The 17,376-nt window shown below is 29.0% G+C and overlaps 1 protein-coding gene across 2 annotated transcripts in view; it reads right to left on the bottom strand.

Moving 5' to 3' along the window:
* Nucleotides 1-17,376, bottom strand: part of LOC112592202 — a 61,925-nt gene that overhangs the window by 12,378 nt on the left and 32,171 nt on the right. For both annotated transcript variants that reach the window (XM_025336215.1, XM_025336216.1), the window contains 2 exons: nucleotides 8,690-8,830; nucleotides 699-1,052 (listed from right to left, as the gene is read on the bottom strand). In XM_025336215.1, coding sequence (XP_025192000.1) covers nucleotides 699-1,052; nucleotides 8,690-8,830 — 495 coding nt within the window. The remainder of the gene's footprint in view (nucleotides 1-698; nucleotides 1,053-8,689; nucleotides 8,831-17,376) is intronic.

The following is a 17,376-nucleotide window of genomic DNA, read 5'->3' as shown; positions in this document are numbered from 1 at the left end:
TAATCTCCCCGTCTACCTCCATGTACAGTCTTATAACTATATACCTATACTAAGATCGTACAGCGGTATTGTGTGGGCGTTTGTTTTTGTTGTAATAATATAGCTACGATTATGATTAAATTCAATTCAACTGGACCAAGTAAATAAATTCAAAACAATTATGCCAATCAAGTATCACAAAATTTGGATTCTTTTCAGTTTGCAATTATAATATATTTGACTATGTTTTAAAATAACTTTAAATCATAATAATTACATTTAAATACAACCAACTTATATTTTCAACTGGCTATAGGCCTATAGATCGTATATTAATAAACCAGCATTATAGTTCAGGGTACAATATGTGGTAGTCTACAAAGAGTATAGTTGTAGTTTAAACTGATTCGTTCTTATATAAGCATTATTATTTGTGTCATGGACTCAGAAGAAAAGCTTTTATATATCATGGTGTAAAAATAATATTCAAAACAATTAAAAGAAATATTTTTATTAACCGATAAAAAACAGTGATGAATATCTTCTTTTGAAAGTATAATCGCATTTATTTGTAATAAAATTAATGGAAAAAAAAAATCGCCAACATTTACTTAAGTCCCACAGGTAAAATCTCTAAGTCCTCATAGGTCTATCCATATCTGCCAGTCAAGTGTAGCACAAGGTCTGTCGCGTATAATATAAAAAACGGGCGCACTTACCTATGAGCCTGGGCATGAGATCTCTGGACGACATGACGCCGCAAGGCTGATGGGCGTTGATCATTTGCTGCAGTGGAGTGGTCTTGTTGGACGCACCTGCTGGCCCGTGGTGCAGCGGCAACCCGCCGGACGACGATACGGTCGCGGCCACGGCGGACGGAACATCCGCGGCCACGCCCGGCCACATGCCGTGCGGGTGCGGCGGCCACGGGAACGATGCGTACGGATGCGACACCTGGTACAGACCGTACCCGGCAGCCCGGGCGAACTCGGCAGCAGCCCTCTCCGCCGCTCTGTTCCTCAGTATCCGGTTAATGCTGCTCACCGACGGCGCCGTACCGTTCGTGCACACTCCTGCGAACACGCAAAAAATATCTCCGATCAGACAAACGTCAATATTTATTGCCTCAGAATCACGTGCATTGTACATGGCGTCACTATATCAGTGGTTCTCAACTGGCGGTCCACGGACTTATCTCAAGTGAGTGTGGACGTGGACCCGAGTCGGTAATAAAAAATTTAGGTACATTATACAGTTACAATTATATGGTGCTAATATTATTATATTTTTTAACAATTTCTATCTCGAGTTAGTAGCTGTATATACTACGCGATTTTGCGAAAAAAAAAACATTAAATTTGCTGGTTCATTGTTTGATTGACCATCAATACGCTTTGTACTCTATTTTTCGTCTGTGCCATTTATAAATTTACCGAAAATGAAATACAATAATGATTATGTATAATTTGTTTTCACCGATATTGTAGCCATTTTAAAGAGATATCTTACAGTCGCAGAGTTTGCGTTAACTTCTAACCAATATGGTAGGTTCTAAAACAAAACGGACAGTTGAAAGTATATAAATGGTTTGTAATTTTCACTTCTTACCTTTTTCAAATGCGTATTAATTAAGTAATATCAAGTGCAAGCGTTTTAAATATTGTAACATTTAATTTTTGACTATCGCCAACGCTTTAAATTACTAGGTTTGGGAAATTTCATGACGACTTAATTCATTGGTATGTATATTGAGAATAGATCTCTCACAAAGAAACACTTGAACTTAGATGTTTGAAACCGACTGCTGCAGTCGTGCAACTCGAGTAGATATGTACTACATATTCTGCTTAACAACTGTCTACATATAGGTAGTCATATTTTTCCCTTCGTATTGCAGGTGTATGTACCTATAATATAATATGCCGACCGCCGACGTAATACGCAATATAGATATACTATTGTTTAGGTTGACATGTGCCACCGCGTCGAGCCCACACACGATCTAAATGATTTCGTATGATATAATATGTTATGCGTATTACTGTAGTGGAGTATTAATAAATCGTAAGCTGGGTGAAATTTATTCAACAGTGAACAGTAATTATTAAAAAAAAAAAAAAACGTTAAAGTTTTTGAAAATATTTTTGTTACCCATTTTGAACTCACAACAAAAAATAAATACTATTTATAATTGCTACTTTTTAAAATGTTTTTACTCATTTTATTTTTAAAGCAGAATATTTTTTGAGAACTTGGATGTAAAAATATAAAATTTATAACGATTAGATAATTTTCTATAAATATTGGTATTGGTGCTTATTTAAACTTTAAATTAATAAATACTAAACATTTCACACTTTTCTGCAGTACCATACTTTTTCAATAAAATTTTGAACAATATAACTACTCGTTAAAAATTTGCGTTTTATAAATGGAAATAATCAGGAAAATATTTTGTTTAGAAATATTAAATTAAAAACATTAGTTTTTATCTTTGAAAACCCACTTCCATTAAAAACGATAATGATAAAAAAATTAATATTTATAAACATATATTTATGTTTAAAAAAAATGTATAAACAAATACTTTTTGATGAATGTTTACTATTAAAATAACTACCCTCTAATCTCAATATGGCTGTTTATTTATAATATTTTATCAATGTATATCGAGAATTTCTATGATTGTTAAACAAGCAATCAACTCAAATTTAATATCGTCATATGAGTTATAAATGTATAACACGTACTTACACTATTTTATTCGTTTTACAATAATTATCCGTATTACTTTTCAACGGCTTACATAATTTCAATTAATCAATTATTAAATCTTCATTGCAATGTTGATGTTTATTTCATAAATATTTTCAAACATGTATGAAATTCGTCAAATAAGGAAATATATTAATTATGTATTGTATCTATGTATATTTGGAATCAAAATAAATACTAAAAATAATTGTAAACCCATATTTTCAATAACTATAAACCTGAAGATCACGATAAATAAATACGAGTATGTGACTAATGAAAATGTAATTTCTTGTTTTATATTTATTTTACTTACAAGTTTATTTTATAATCGGTAATTGTAAAACGTATACATATAATATATTTAAAATGTATTATAGTATTTATATTCTTGATTGATTCTATATTTAACTAAAAACCTTGACAATATATTATTAAAATTAATTCATATAAGCATAAGTATTACTGTATTAGGTATAGTCTAATTATCTGTGTCATGTGTCAATTGATTCGATTTTAACCAAATTAATGGAAATCCGATTATTCTAATAATTTAAACATATCTTAAAGTATTTTCTAGATTGATGGATCAATAAAGTATTAATGCATTAAGTAGGCATAATAAACTAAAACAATAAATACATTTGTAATGACAGAAAAGGCGTGACGGTATAAAGTGAATAACAGGTGTAACACAGTATTATACTTAACTAGCATACACATATATGTTAAAATACGCATATATATATACGTAAATGGATTGTATAAATTTATAATAACATGTGAATAACGAATAAAATTTCTAAACACGAGTAATATCATATATTTATCAATCACATATTGATATATTATTATATGTTTATATTATGTATATTAATAAAATAATTGGTAGTTGTTTAATTTGTTTTATGATGATACATTTAAAATGTTTAATAATGTTCAATTTTTCTCAATTTATTGATAACTATTATTTTTTATCTTACCTAACCTACTAAAGATGAAAGATTTTACACTAAAATAAAAATAATTTTCATAATACATTATAAATATTATAAAATATGATAATTATGAGCCAAATTTTAAAGCTGATAGTTTATTAACTTGATGAGCTCCAAAATCACTGCACTTTATTCACTGTACATAGATGTATTACCAAATAAACATAGCTTCAATGCTTTAGAACCTGAGCGAAGTGTTAATATTGTATTGGCTTTATAAAGAAGTGTATTTTTTGGCGTCTTTGTATATGATAATTAGTAAAAAAATTCTCAGATTTTCAACTTAGTAAGTGGTTTTTGGTAAAAAATATTTTACAATGTAATATTTAATAGTTGATATATAATAATTCTACTGTTAAATACTCAATAAAGAAAAAAAAATTAAAGTTATTAAAAAAAAATATTACGAATTTTGGTTGATTATTACAAGAACAAACAAATAAAAAAAGATACGAAATTTTTATTAAAAATAATTAACAATATTTTTTGCCAAATTAAATCAATGAACTTCTTTGCATACCTATAGGTAACTAACTTTATGTTAGTCTATACTTAGTTGATAAAAAAAAAGAATATATTTTTTCTACAAATCAACAACAAATTTGAAATAGAAATCAAAATGGAAACAATATTATAGAATATTATCCAAACAGCCAATATAATACTTGTATTTTAAGAGACAGTATTGTTTTTGCTCGAAACAATAACATTAAAAGGTTTTAGTTTTGTTCTTGTTTTCGGTAAATTTTGTTCATTTAATATAAACGGATATTGATACTATAATTTATATTTGTAAATATAAAAATAATCGATAAATATATTTTTATTACTGATAATATTAAAACTTATCTGGTGATCATAATATTGCTTCTCGTATTTATTTTATAAGAAATATCTAAAAACTCAATTTAATGAGTTGAATATTTTGTTATATATTCATATTTTTGTTTTGATATACATTTCAACCATGTAAAATAAAGTGTGGGTTTTGTGAAAAATATGGTCAAATAGTCACGTGAAAATTGACCTGCTTAAAAGAAATAAACAATTAGAAATATTATTTCACTATTGTCGGTAAGCCAAATCGATCGGATTTTCACTAGTTAACTCTCTCTTTGATCCGCGATTTATCGATATTTTTAATGTATATATATATATATTACATACCGTGTAATACTTGTTAAATTTTCATAATTCCCCTGGTCATAAAGAAACGGACAGAACGAGCACAAGTGAGAAAGAGAGAACGAGAGAGAAGTAGTGTTTGAGTGAGTGAGACGAGAGAAGATTTTGACGATTCAAGTCCATTCAAGACGTGAACGTTTTCCTACCAGCAGCACCCAAGAAGTAGCTTGTTCGCTGACGTGACTGACACACGGCACACCACAATATAATAATTTCCATTCTGTTTCGTTCACACGAAAAACATAATCCTTTTATGCCGTCATATAATTGGTAAAATGGAAAAGATAAATTCGTTACCCGTTGTTATATATATTTGTTGTCACCGATCGATTTGACGACTGCGATAATGATGACGACAATAATAGTAGTAATAATAATAATAATAATAATAATAATAATAGTCATAATAATACAATATAAATGTTGAACAACCACTATACACAAGTATTCTGTGTATAAATGACATACACACACACACACATACAACAACTATTGCCGAGTACACGATGTATCCATAGTCCATGTGTAAAAGAAAATATTAATGAAAAGGAGATAGAAATGCGCCTTCAAGCCCACATCGAATTACCGTCGGAGACATACAATGTACAATGCGTACATACGTATATATGAGTACTTATACTATTGCTGTACACACGCCGAACACCCAATGATCCCCATGACCAATTTAATTACGAACCTGCGTCTGTGTGATGTCGTTTTTAAAAACGATAATATGTTTCAATGATTCGTTACGAAACAACGTGAACGTAAGATAAACGTCGACTTGGCGAGTCACGTAGGTACCAGACTATAGAAATATACAATAATATATGATATTATTATATAGGTAGGCAGGTATAATATAATAATATACTTGGATTATAGACATATTATGTGCCTAAACATCTATGATATCGTTCGACGATCGTGACAAGTCTACGGGTTGCTAATATAATAATAATGTCGACAAATGCGAATGTACGTAAACACGTAGGTCGCAATCGTTCATAAATCATGCAGTTGATTTGTTTTCTTTTCAACGTTATAATAAACGCCATGTTTTACAATACATATTTGTTTCGATTTATTGTTCAATTGTGTATAGGCAGGTTAGGTACATTGCATACTGCAATGACAATACCTTTACATTTTAATAATGTCCTTAGTGGCGTATTTAAGGGGTGGGGGGGTTCCGGGATCAAACCCCTTCCCAGAACAAAAAAAACATGTATCTATACACCAGCACGTCGTAGAAGTTTTTAATTAAAATATTATTTATAAATTATAAGAAAATCCCTTACCAGTATGTGTGTACGGAATTTTCGATAAACAAATTATAAAATTATCGTTCACAATCCATAAAAACCATAATAGTAAAGCGCCGGTGACTGATGTCGACACGTAGAGTCGACCGGGCGGAAATTCGTCGTAGCAACACGGTAACGGTACAACAAAAAGACCGCACTATTGAACGTGTTAAATCAATTACGGGTTTTCTGATAATTAAACGATATGAACAGACTATCTATATAATTGTTTAAGACAATTGGGTTATTTTGGTGTGGAGTATCTATAATCTTTTTAATTTAGGGAAGACTAAACGGGTTAGCTATGTTATCCATAAATTCGAAAGATAAAATTATACCAACAGAGTAATTGAAGAACTGGTGAAAAAGAAAACACGTTTATCTTTTTTAATTTAAAATTTAAAATGAAGAAAAATGTAAATTAAAAAATGACATAGTAATTAATTATTTTATTTGACAAATTATTGTACTGATATTCTAATAGATGTAATTAAGCTAAGAAATAATTTTACTAAAATCGTAACATTTTTTTTCAGTTATAAAATAGTATTGTTTGTATTCATTTTATCTCTTTATTCCTTATTTTATATAAGTAGAGCTAGAATTTCAATACCCTAAAAAATTTCAAAAAAGCAAAAATATCTTAAAAAACTCAAAAAATGCACTATAAAAATGTATTTAAATTTATTCATTATAGCTTAAAAATTGGAAAAAAAATTTAAAAATGATACGAAAGAAGTAAATTTTTTATTTCTAATAGCATTATACGTTGTTACTTGTTTAATTGAATGATCTTCTGTTTTTTCTTAATCATTAGCGGAAAGACGTATCTATGATAAAATATTTGTTATCGACGATAACTTGTCGTATTATATAATTTATTATTTATAGCATTGGCAGTTCGTCGAAAGTCTCTTGTTAATCGCAACAACTTTCGTTCATTTTATGAAAAAATTATGAAAAACGTTTTAAAAACTAGGAAAATGCACCAAAATTGTCAAAAATGCCCTATAAATGAAATTAAGATTGATTTTATCACAAAATGCAAAAATATGTAAAAAACAAAATACTTTAAAATTATTAGTATTACCCAAAACACATTTTAAGCTTACTAACCAACGTTTTAAAACATCAAAAAAAAGATCTTTGCTTCAAAATCTCAACCCTAAAAATAAGCTTTATCATATGATTTTAAAAATGTTAACTCCCCCCTTCAAGAAATTATTGAAAATACGCCACTAAATGTCCTCACATCTTATGTGTTACGTGTTTGTGTAACATTATATTTTACATTCAATTTCCCTTTATAATAGTTCTATTAGATAATGTAAGATATAATATAATCTATATTGCACCTAAAATGTGTGTGTGTGTGTGTGTGTGTGTGAGTCGAATTTAATGAGATCGAATCATTGGGATTTTATACTTTATATTACCTTCAAAAAACTAAATAATATTGAATAAAGATACATAATTAGTTAAAATTGAATCTGCCTTTAATTAATGATTATTTTAAAATAAATTTAACATATTCAGTTATTTTTACATAGTTAATAACTGTATTTATAAGGTAAATTTTAAATAAAATAGTTTCTATGTTATTATTTTAGAGTTATATATGCAAGAGTACGACTACTTTAAATTCATTTTTATGAAACATATAAAACCGTGTTAGTAGTTTTGTATACATTTAAAATTATTAACAAGAGGTTCAAATTAACTAAGTGAATAGGCGCAGACAAAATAGCAATTAACAATAAGATGGTTCATTTTTAGACCAGTGCTCTTCTTATTTTTACTCGTTTGGTCTGCGAGTGTAGTTATTGTAAAAAAAAAAAACAACAAATATTTTGTACTCGAGTTAAATGAAATTACTCCTAAGTGTAAAACATATTTGAATATATTTTTTATGTAAATAAATTCATAAAAATAGGTACTTATACTAAAATGTGTTTAGCAATTCCTAGTGATCACTAGAAAAGTTAGTATTTATATTATAATATAAAATGATGAATTAAAAATATTTTAAAAGTTAGTATCAAATATGGTTATAATTTTTAGAACCTGTCAGTATAGATAATTTTAGGTATTATTTTGATAATTTTCATGGCTTTAATTACTCATTCTATCTATATATCATGTTCATGAATTACGATTAGAAGAAACGCATACTTATCTATGACATTGCAGATAACATTAAATAATTATACGTTTTCTTAAAGATTTGAATAAATTATTATTAAATTATTTGTTTATACTCGTGTAGTAACTAATAACTGTGTTTTAGTCATTTATATAAGCGTTTGTTTAAAAAAATAATAATCTTAGTTAACATATAAAAATATTAATAGTGTATTAAAATGTGTCAACCAACCATTTATACGAACCATAAGACGCTTACATTTATTTTATTCGATTATATAGGTAGTTAATATTATACAAGCTATAAACATATAATAATATTACCTTCAGAAATGAGTTTTTCGCGAATCTCCCACGCAAATATCGTTGGATTTTCTCGTTTGTAGAATTCAATTTTCGATACAACTGCTGGGGTGGCAACCTTGGGTTTACTTCCACCAATTAGACCAGGAGGTCTTAGAGTTCCTGCAAATAATTAACAATAAGAGGTAAAAATATAAACATTATTTAATTTGATATTATGGTTACATATTTAAAACATATTCAATATGACAAAAATAAACGTTTAAGTTATATTTATCGAATTGCGTTTGATAGTGTTCTTATACTATATACTTTATTACTGAAACTAATAAGTAATAATTAATGAATATGAGATTTCATACCAATATCTACGACTATAAATTATTTTAAAATAATGTGAAATTTAAATTAATTGATAAAAATATTTGTATTTATATTTACATTTTATGGCTACTATTTTGTATACACTGTATAGTATTATATCCATTCTTATATTTTTATATCATTTCAATATTAATTAATTATAAAATACAAAAATATTTTTAAAAAAAATAATGTTCATATGAGTTTAATTCTTTTATAGGTAGCTTACGTTATAATCGATTTCTACTTATTATATTGTATAGGTATTTTATAATAATTATAATATGTCCTTAGCGTAATAGCGTTAAATTCATACATAATGCTCTTTGTGGAAAGTAGATTATGTATATATAATATATATTGTACTTTTTGACTATTTTTCTGACGTAGAACTATAAATTTTATAGGTTTAGTTATGTGTAATATTTATGATACATTAGTTGTAAAAGTATAACGTCCATAACTATGTAATATTAATTATAATGTTTTAATTGTCATACAATTAATTATAAATTAATTAAGAAAACAAAATGGTATATTTGATTATATGTCATAATAATATATACCTACGATGTACTTACTTTTATTTATTAAATATTTCTTTCATATTATTATGTATCTATGTATTATACGAGTAGTTATAGCTTAAAGTTTAATTATTAATAGCTATAAATTGAAAATTAGAACCAAATCCGTGAAAATTAGTTTTTAACCAGGATCTACAATTATTAAAGATCTATATTCGTTATTATAATCATGTTTTATAAAATTCCTTTCATTAGTTACCTGCACTTAATAGGTTAGCTATACCTAGAAATACAGCAAACAACTTACAAAGTATTACAAAAAAAATTTTATTAAATTTACTAAAACAAAAAATATATGTTTATTGTTTAAAACATCTTGTTAAAAAAACGTTTAGTTTAAATATTGTACTGTTTGTTTTGTTTTAAAGTATAAGGTTTTTTATCATTTGTTTAAAACATATTTCAAACGTCTTATTAAAACAAAATTTTTTAAACATAAGAACCCTGACATGAACACATGTTAAGCTCCGAACAAAAATGTCAACTCCTTCAGTAGCTACACATAAGGCTACCGTTTGCAGCGAAATTCGATAACGCTGAAGTGGAATCGCGCGCTCTCTGAAATCATTGCGACGTAAGAAACCATCAATGCGCTCCAGAGTGTAAAAAAATGCTTGCGTGTACACACACATATAGAATATACTGTAAATGAAAACTGACACCGAGATACTTCTTGAAATCATAGTGCAATTTAGACTCTCATCCCGTAAAAATAAAAAATAAGTTTTTTTCTTATTATCTATTTAGTATATTATATATGTTATATAATTTAATGAACAATTTAAATTAAACAAACCGTTTGTCGTGATATTGTGTACCTATGTCAATAGTTCGCATTCACATTACACATTTAATATTATACACACGAAGCCATATGGAATCATGAAATAGTACGTCAATATTATGTACCATGTGCAACTATTCTATAACGAATGTGTAATAATGGTTAAAAATTAGTATTATAATAAGTGGATATCATTAAAGGTGGGCATATATGACTGTAGGTTAAACATTTTTAGTTAGAAATAAAATATGATTATTAAAACATAGTATAATTAGTTAGTTAATTGTCTGATTAACTCAACAATTTAATTAGCTTACTTTAATGTTGAAATAACTTGTTTTCAATAATTGGTTTAAAAATAATTATGTTTATAATGTACTTGAAATGTTTATTTTAATTATTGTCTATCTATACAGATTTAATTAAAAATAATCTAATAAAATAAGAAATTATAATATTAATAATACTATAATCCTTATTGATTTCTGATAAAATAAAAATGCATTAGAAATAACATATAAAATATATTATTCGTATAACTAAATATATAGGCATACAATTTTATTATTTAGTCCACATAGATTATAGTTAAAAAAGTAGATTAAATTTTTTAAATTCATAAAATTGTAAAATAAACAAAAAATAATAATAAGCTGTTTATAGTTTATATTATAAAATAATATGTTAAAATTAATTTATTTAAGTATATAACTTTATTGATATATATATAATAATATCTCATTATTAAAATGTAAAAATTAATTAACTGTAAAACTTTTTTACTTTAAACATTTTCTATTCATATTATTAATTAAAATAATGTCATCTTTAATTTATTTAAAAATATAATTTGTTAAAAATACCGATGAGTTAAGATTCATAACAATGTTGCATTAAAAGAATCAAAATTACAACGTTATACGTTTTTATTTTATTTTGTTACTTTGTTAGCTTTACTGTTAGATTTATTGACCAATTGGTCAATTATATAACACGAAAGTTGTATCTTTGTTGGTTTTTACGATATTTATATTTTTGAAGTATTATAATAATAAACATAGGTATTCATGACTTAAAACTAAAACTTAGCTTAAAAATTAATTATTAAAATATCGTGAAAAAAACCATTGTTTAAAATATGTTGACAATTTTGTTACCATTAAATTTGGTAATTAACCAGTGTATACTAATATATTTGAGCTAATAACGGAAAATCGGTTCTGCTGAACTTATAATATGTTTTTACGTATTAAAAACGGGGTAACACGACTCATGCTGGCGAAACGTTCTCTTATAAATTATAGATATATTGACAGAAAAAAAAAACAATCTTGTGAGTTTATTATTTTTATAATTATGGGCATGCCGTGAAATTTGTAAAACCCGCGATACTCTTAGGCGTGCGCATACTAATATCACGCGTATACGAAATGATAACGTCATAACACTAAGAACCCCTTAAGTGCACAAATCGTTTATTGAGTCGTACGGGACGTTACGTGGGAGATACTCGATACTATACCTCGAGGATGAATAATAATTCAGTAAACGAACCCGATTTATTTGCCTGCCGAAGGTGTATTATATTAAGTATACCCGCAACAGTGGCGGCGGTAGCGATGCTGCAGCATAATAATAATATAATATAACATAATACAGGTATAGGTGGTAATAGGTATATAGGCACATTATAATGTATACACATAAATAACGACTCTCCGACATACCTACCTATATGGCGCCTTGCTACGTTAGTTGGTGAGTAAAAATCACGCGAAAAAAATTTACTGGTGAGGGGAGGGTTTGATTTTCAACGTGGGAGCGGACGGCTTCGTGCGCATAATATTATATTATTGCAATATTATATATTATTATTATTATTATTATTATTAACATTAAAACGCGACGGCGCCATAATAATAATATCGCGTATACGACGCATCGGCCGTCCGCGCAAATATTCTTCTAGTTGGTGTGTGCCCCTTCGGGCGTCCAATTACGTACATATATCTACGCGTATAATATTATAATATTATATTGTACTACATAGTATCTATATTCTGTGCCTGTACCTCATCCCCACGTACCTTGCATAATTCAATGATACAATACACTTCACCGAGTCGATTATTCGCATCGATTATAATATTACCATTATCATTGTGATGCGATTTGTGGGGGTGCGCGGTCGTGCGTTATAGACTAGATTATATTATACGAATATCTGCTATGCAATACGAGCTGGCAGGCTTGTGGTCGGGGTTAGTTGATACAAATATAGAATGTATTACTAATATTAGGGTGTGTAATTCGAAGCAATATAAATGATCAAAAAAAGGACTTAAAACGCAAAAAAGAAAGACCTTTTACATCATGTAAATAAAACAGTTAAAGTACTTATGTGAAAAAACTGATTCTAAAAAATGTATATAAATTTTATTGGTCATATGTTGACAAAATATAAAAATTTTTATATTTCTGTCAAACTGTCTTTGGAAAAACGTAGATGATTAAAAATATTCTTATGCCTATATTGAATTGATCTATCAACGGCCAACGCCCACCAAAGTTATTGGTTGTCACTATACATACTGCAAATTATATCATAATATATAAATAAATAATATTCTGGTTAATATATATTTCTCAAATTTTTATCATTTCTTATAGATTTGCATCTAAAATTATTATAATAAATTGTTAAGTAAACAAAATATTTTTCTTTTATTATAAAGTACAAAGCTTTTACGTAATCAATTTTCGAACGAGTATTTATAATGATTAATTAATTATTATTTAATTTTAGTTTATAACAGATGAATAGTAAACATTTAGTTGGGTAAATACTCTTGTACTCTGTACATCAAAACTAGCTTATAATAAGTTATAATTTATAACTAATTACTTGTCACAAATATTCAGAAAAAATATTCTGTTTTGGAATAAGGTACTTATTTTGTTCAAGAAAAATGTAAAAACTTATAAAACAATAATGATAAGAAAATATAAGTTTGTTCAATAACCTATTTTTGTAATAACTTGTTTTTATAAAAATAAATAATATATGAAAAAAAAGTTTTTTAATATGGTTTTCAAAATAATGAGTATCTTATACGTTTAAAAAATATATATTTTTTAATATTATATATTATTATCGTGGACGTCAGTGGACACCGAATATCGAGAATTATCACTACACAGAGATCACTGCCTGCAAATTGTCGGAGTCACTCGTCCGTCGACGAGTCATATACACGTATATAACCTAATATACTATACGTCCAAGCGTAGTATTGGTATATACCTAGAGTGCGGTTACAACGAAATATTATGGAGTCATCTGCGGTATAGTTTTTAATAATTTTACGTACCTATTGTTTTCCGTGTCACAAAACAATACATTATTATTATTATTTTATTGGTTGTCTTGTATTATAGTAGGTATATTTTTCGAATTCGAATAAAATTGATTTCGCGCGCACACGTGTATGTGTACGAATAGACACGACAACGTGATTGATCTACAACGATCGTTTAAAATATAATTTCGTTCTACCTGCCAGTCCCGCACTTTACCATAATAAGTAAACGAGCGACAATAGTAATAATAATAATAATAATAATCGTATATACCCACGGTGTGTATCATGCCACTACTGAAATGCATGCGGCATCCGTGGAACATATAAATGTTGCGGGGGTGGAGAGGATAATAAAATATTCTAATAATGGCATGTAAACGCTGCAGGGACGAGGAAAACGAAGAGGGCGAAACAGGAGGAGGACGAGGAAGTGGACGAGGTAGAGGTGTGTACATCATTGGAATATAGTGGTATAAATTAACGTTTGTTTACAACTACAAAAAACAAAAAAAAAAGGACAGTAATAATAATATGTTGTACGACGACCACTGGCCTTCGGGTCCCGGGGGCAGCCATGCAGGAAAGCATCGAGCATGCGAACGGGTCGTCGACGGCGGAGGGGTGACCGCCGGCGAGCGTGCGTGTGACGCGACGAGTGCGGGTGGGTGTGCTGCGCGGCGCGAAAGGGGGTCGCGGCGGCCAGGTTAGCCGGTCGCAGCGGTAGGCATACAGCCATATGGGTGCGCGCGGGCGCGCTCGTTCGTATGTATTTAATATTATAATAATATTATAATAGCGTAATAATATCGTTATTGTTGTTAATCGCGCGCCGCCGGACGTATCCATGGCGACGGGTTTCGCTCGCGTTGTTGTGACCGGCGGCCGTGTCGTCGCCGCCGCCGCCGCCGTTCGCAGTCGCCGACGTGGCCGCCGCCATCCACCGCTTTGCGGTTACGTGCCGTCGACTTTGGCCGCCGCTCGCTCGTCCGGCCGCGTACGCCTACCAGCGGCGGCAGTGGCGCGCGCGCGATCGTGTGTGCGTGTACACGAGCGGGTACCCATACGCCATTACGCAATAACATTATAACGTATGTCCCGACGCTTGTGCGCGCACGCACGCACGGTCACTCGCAAACGTAACGACGCCACGCTCTGTTGGCTTTGCAACAACAATGGCCCCAAACTCTTCGTCGAATATATTATTATTATTATTATTATTATTATTAATATCATTATCATTATTGTTATTATTATTATTATTATTATTGTAATGGCGCAATGTATTTTTATTTGCTTGCGTGCGGGCAGACCTTTGACACCCCCGCCGAACGCGTCCAACGACAAGCGTGCACGAAACGCGCACATTTATAATATATTATACGACCTATATATAGTTATGATATAGTCAACATAGGTATATTTAAAATGCATAACTTGTGTACATCTATACAACAGATAATAATATAACAATATGTATTATAGACCCCCGAGGGGTTTACGAAAATCAAATTTTTTACATTTTTTACTGTGACGTTTTACTGTATTTTATTAAGCACATACTCGTATATGACTTGCAGTGGAATTGTGCATAACAATAATATGGTTGAAAAATGTTCACCAGCTTAATATTAAGATAGCAGTCAACTAAAATAAAATTTTGAAAACATTATTATTAATTAACATTAATATTTGAATAATATTATATAGATATATGGTTAAAATATAACTAAGAACTTTGTAAGAAAGTAATATTTATTGTTCAATAGGTAAAATTATATATATATATATTCATACATATATTTCTCTTTTGCAATTTAGTACCTACTTTTAAACTATGTTAAACACAATTACTACTCCCCAGTATATAATATATAGTTATAATAATATGGTAATGATGGTTATTAAAATATTTTTCAAATTATTTATGAGCTTATCTTTAATTTCAAATCAATAAGATAACATTAATAAACTTTAATAAGTATTTTTGAAAAAAAATATTATACCTATAGGTTTTGAAAGTGTTTAGTTTAGACTTTTAAGTAGCACAAGCACCCTAAATTGTTGGTAATTTTAGAGTTTTTAGACTAATTAGTATACAAGGTTAGCTTATGTACTTCTCAATGTCTTTTTCATTACTGTTTTGAATATATTTATCTATCAATTAATGGGAAAAATGTAGTAAAAATAGTCCAGTTTTATTGGGCTAGGATTTTTTGTGTGTCAATCGTGATTACATTGCATATATATTTAATGAACTTTTAGATGTATACGTACCCTTTATAAAAGCCTTAAACATTGTACTGCCCAATTTATGTTTGATTGAAAACGTAAAAGATAGGTATAATTTTTAATTCTAAACGAGTATTTAAAATGGACTTCTAAAAGGTATAATAATTATATTTTTAAATCCAAATCACCATCGCGTGACCTTTTTTTTTCTAGACCACTGATCAGTAATGGGGTGAAATACTGCAGTAAATACTGAGCAAAAACTACTTTTTTTCGGTCTTCGTATAACCTTAGGGACCAATAATGACACCCTTAGCCCCTATTTTATAAAGTTTATCAATTAGGTACTCAATACATATTTAATTGTGGTATACATTTCGGTATACAAACACCAGTCATTGAAGAATTTTTAATTTTTTTATGCATATAAGTGCTATTAAAATTATATTTTTGAAAACCAATAGTATTTTCGGATTAAGTTCCATATTAGACATCTAATTATTAACAATAAAATAGTGTTGCTCTGGGTATCTACGTTTGCTTATATGTTATGTATGTCTACAATTTTAGCAGCCCTCCTTGACATTTTTAATATGACGTATACTTGTCAGCGCTCACAAATATATATATAATGATCCTATATTATATAAAATTCAAATAATTACTACGAAGACTAATATCATAATGTATAAAGAGGTTTAAACAAAGCAGGCGATTTTGCTCGTTTTTGCGTTAAAATAGTGGATTATATAAAATACTGCAGACACGCGCACAAAACATCGAGTGCACGAAACTTTGCCGACAATATTCTATACTGTCTTCGACATCCTATACGCATATTCGCCATCTTTTAGACGCATTTATATTATATACATCATGAATACAACGTTTATAGGTACCTAAATATGATTTTAAATGACGTATTATTTATTATCGTTATTATTATTATTATATCATCATTAGTCATTACGCCGAAAACAATAAATGTAATATGTTTAATGTTTATGCATAATGTATTTCGTAAATCGTACACCGATGAATGGAAAAAAAACAGTACACTGCAGCATCACACGCATTATAATATAATATTATAATAATAATACACTGAGTGCACAAAAATCGCTCCGATGAAGATGGTGATGACGATGTGCGTTCACAGGTGCGGTAATCGATTATTTTTTGGTTTTCGGGATGGTCGTTCGGACATTCAATATCTTGTTGGCGATTATTTTGTTAGTGCGCGTGATTTCTCGACTTCTCATTTTGCGATTAATGAAAGATGACGCTTCGTGTCTGCGGTCGTTCGTCCGCCGGGCTATCGTTACCGGCGCACGAGTGTTTTTGTTTGTCGTATCCGCATATACGTCTTTGATCTGCTGTTTT

Source organism: Melanaphis sacchari, unplaced genomic scaffold, assembly GCF_002803265.2.
Source record: "Melanaphis sacchari strain LSU unplaced genomic scaffold, SCAv2.0 Contig15_pilon_pilon, whole genome shotgun sequence".
NCBI lineage: Eukaryota > Metazoa > Arthropoda > Insecta > Hemiptera > Aphididae > Melanaphis > Melanaphis sacchari.
The sequence above is the reverse complement of the archived record's forward strand: the minus strand, read 5'-3'. Positions and strand labels throughout refer to the sequence as shown.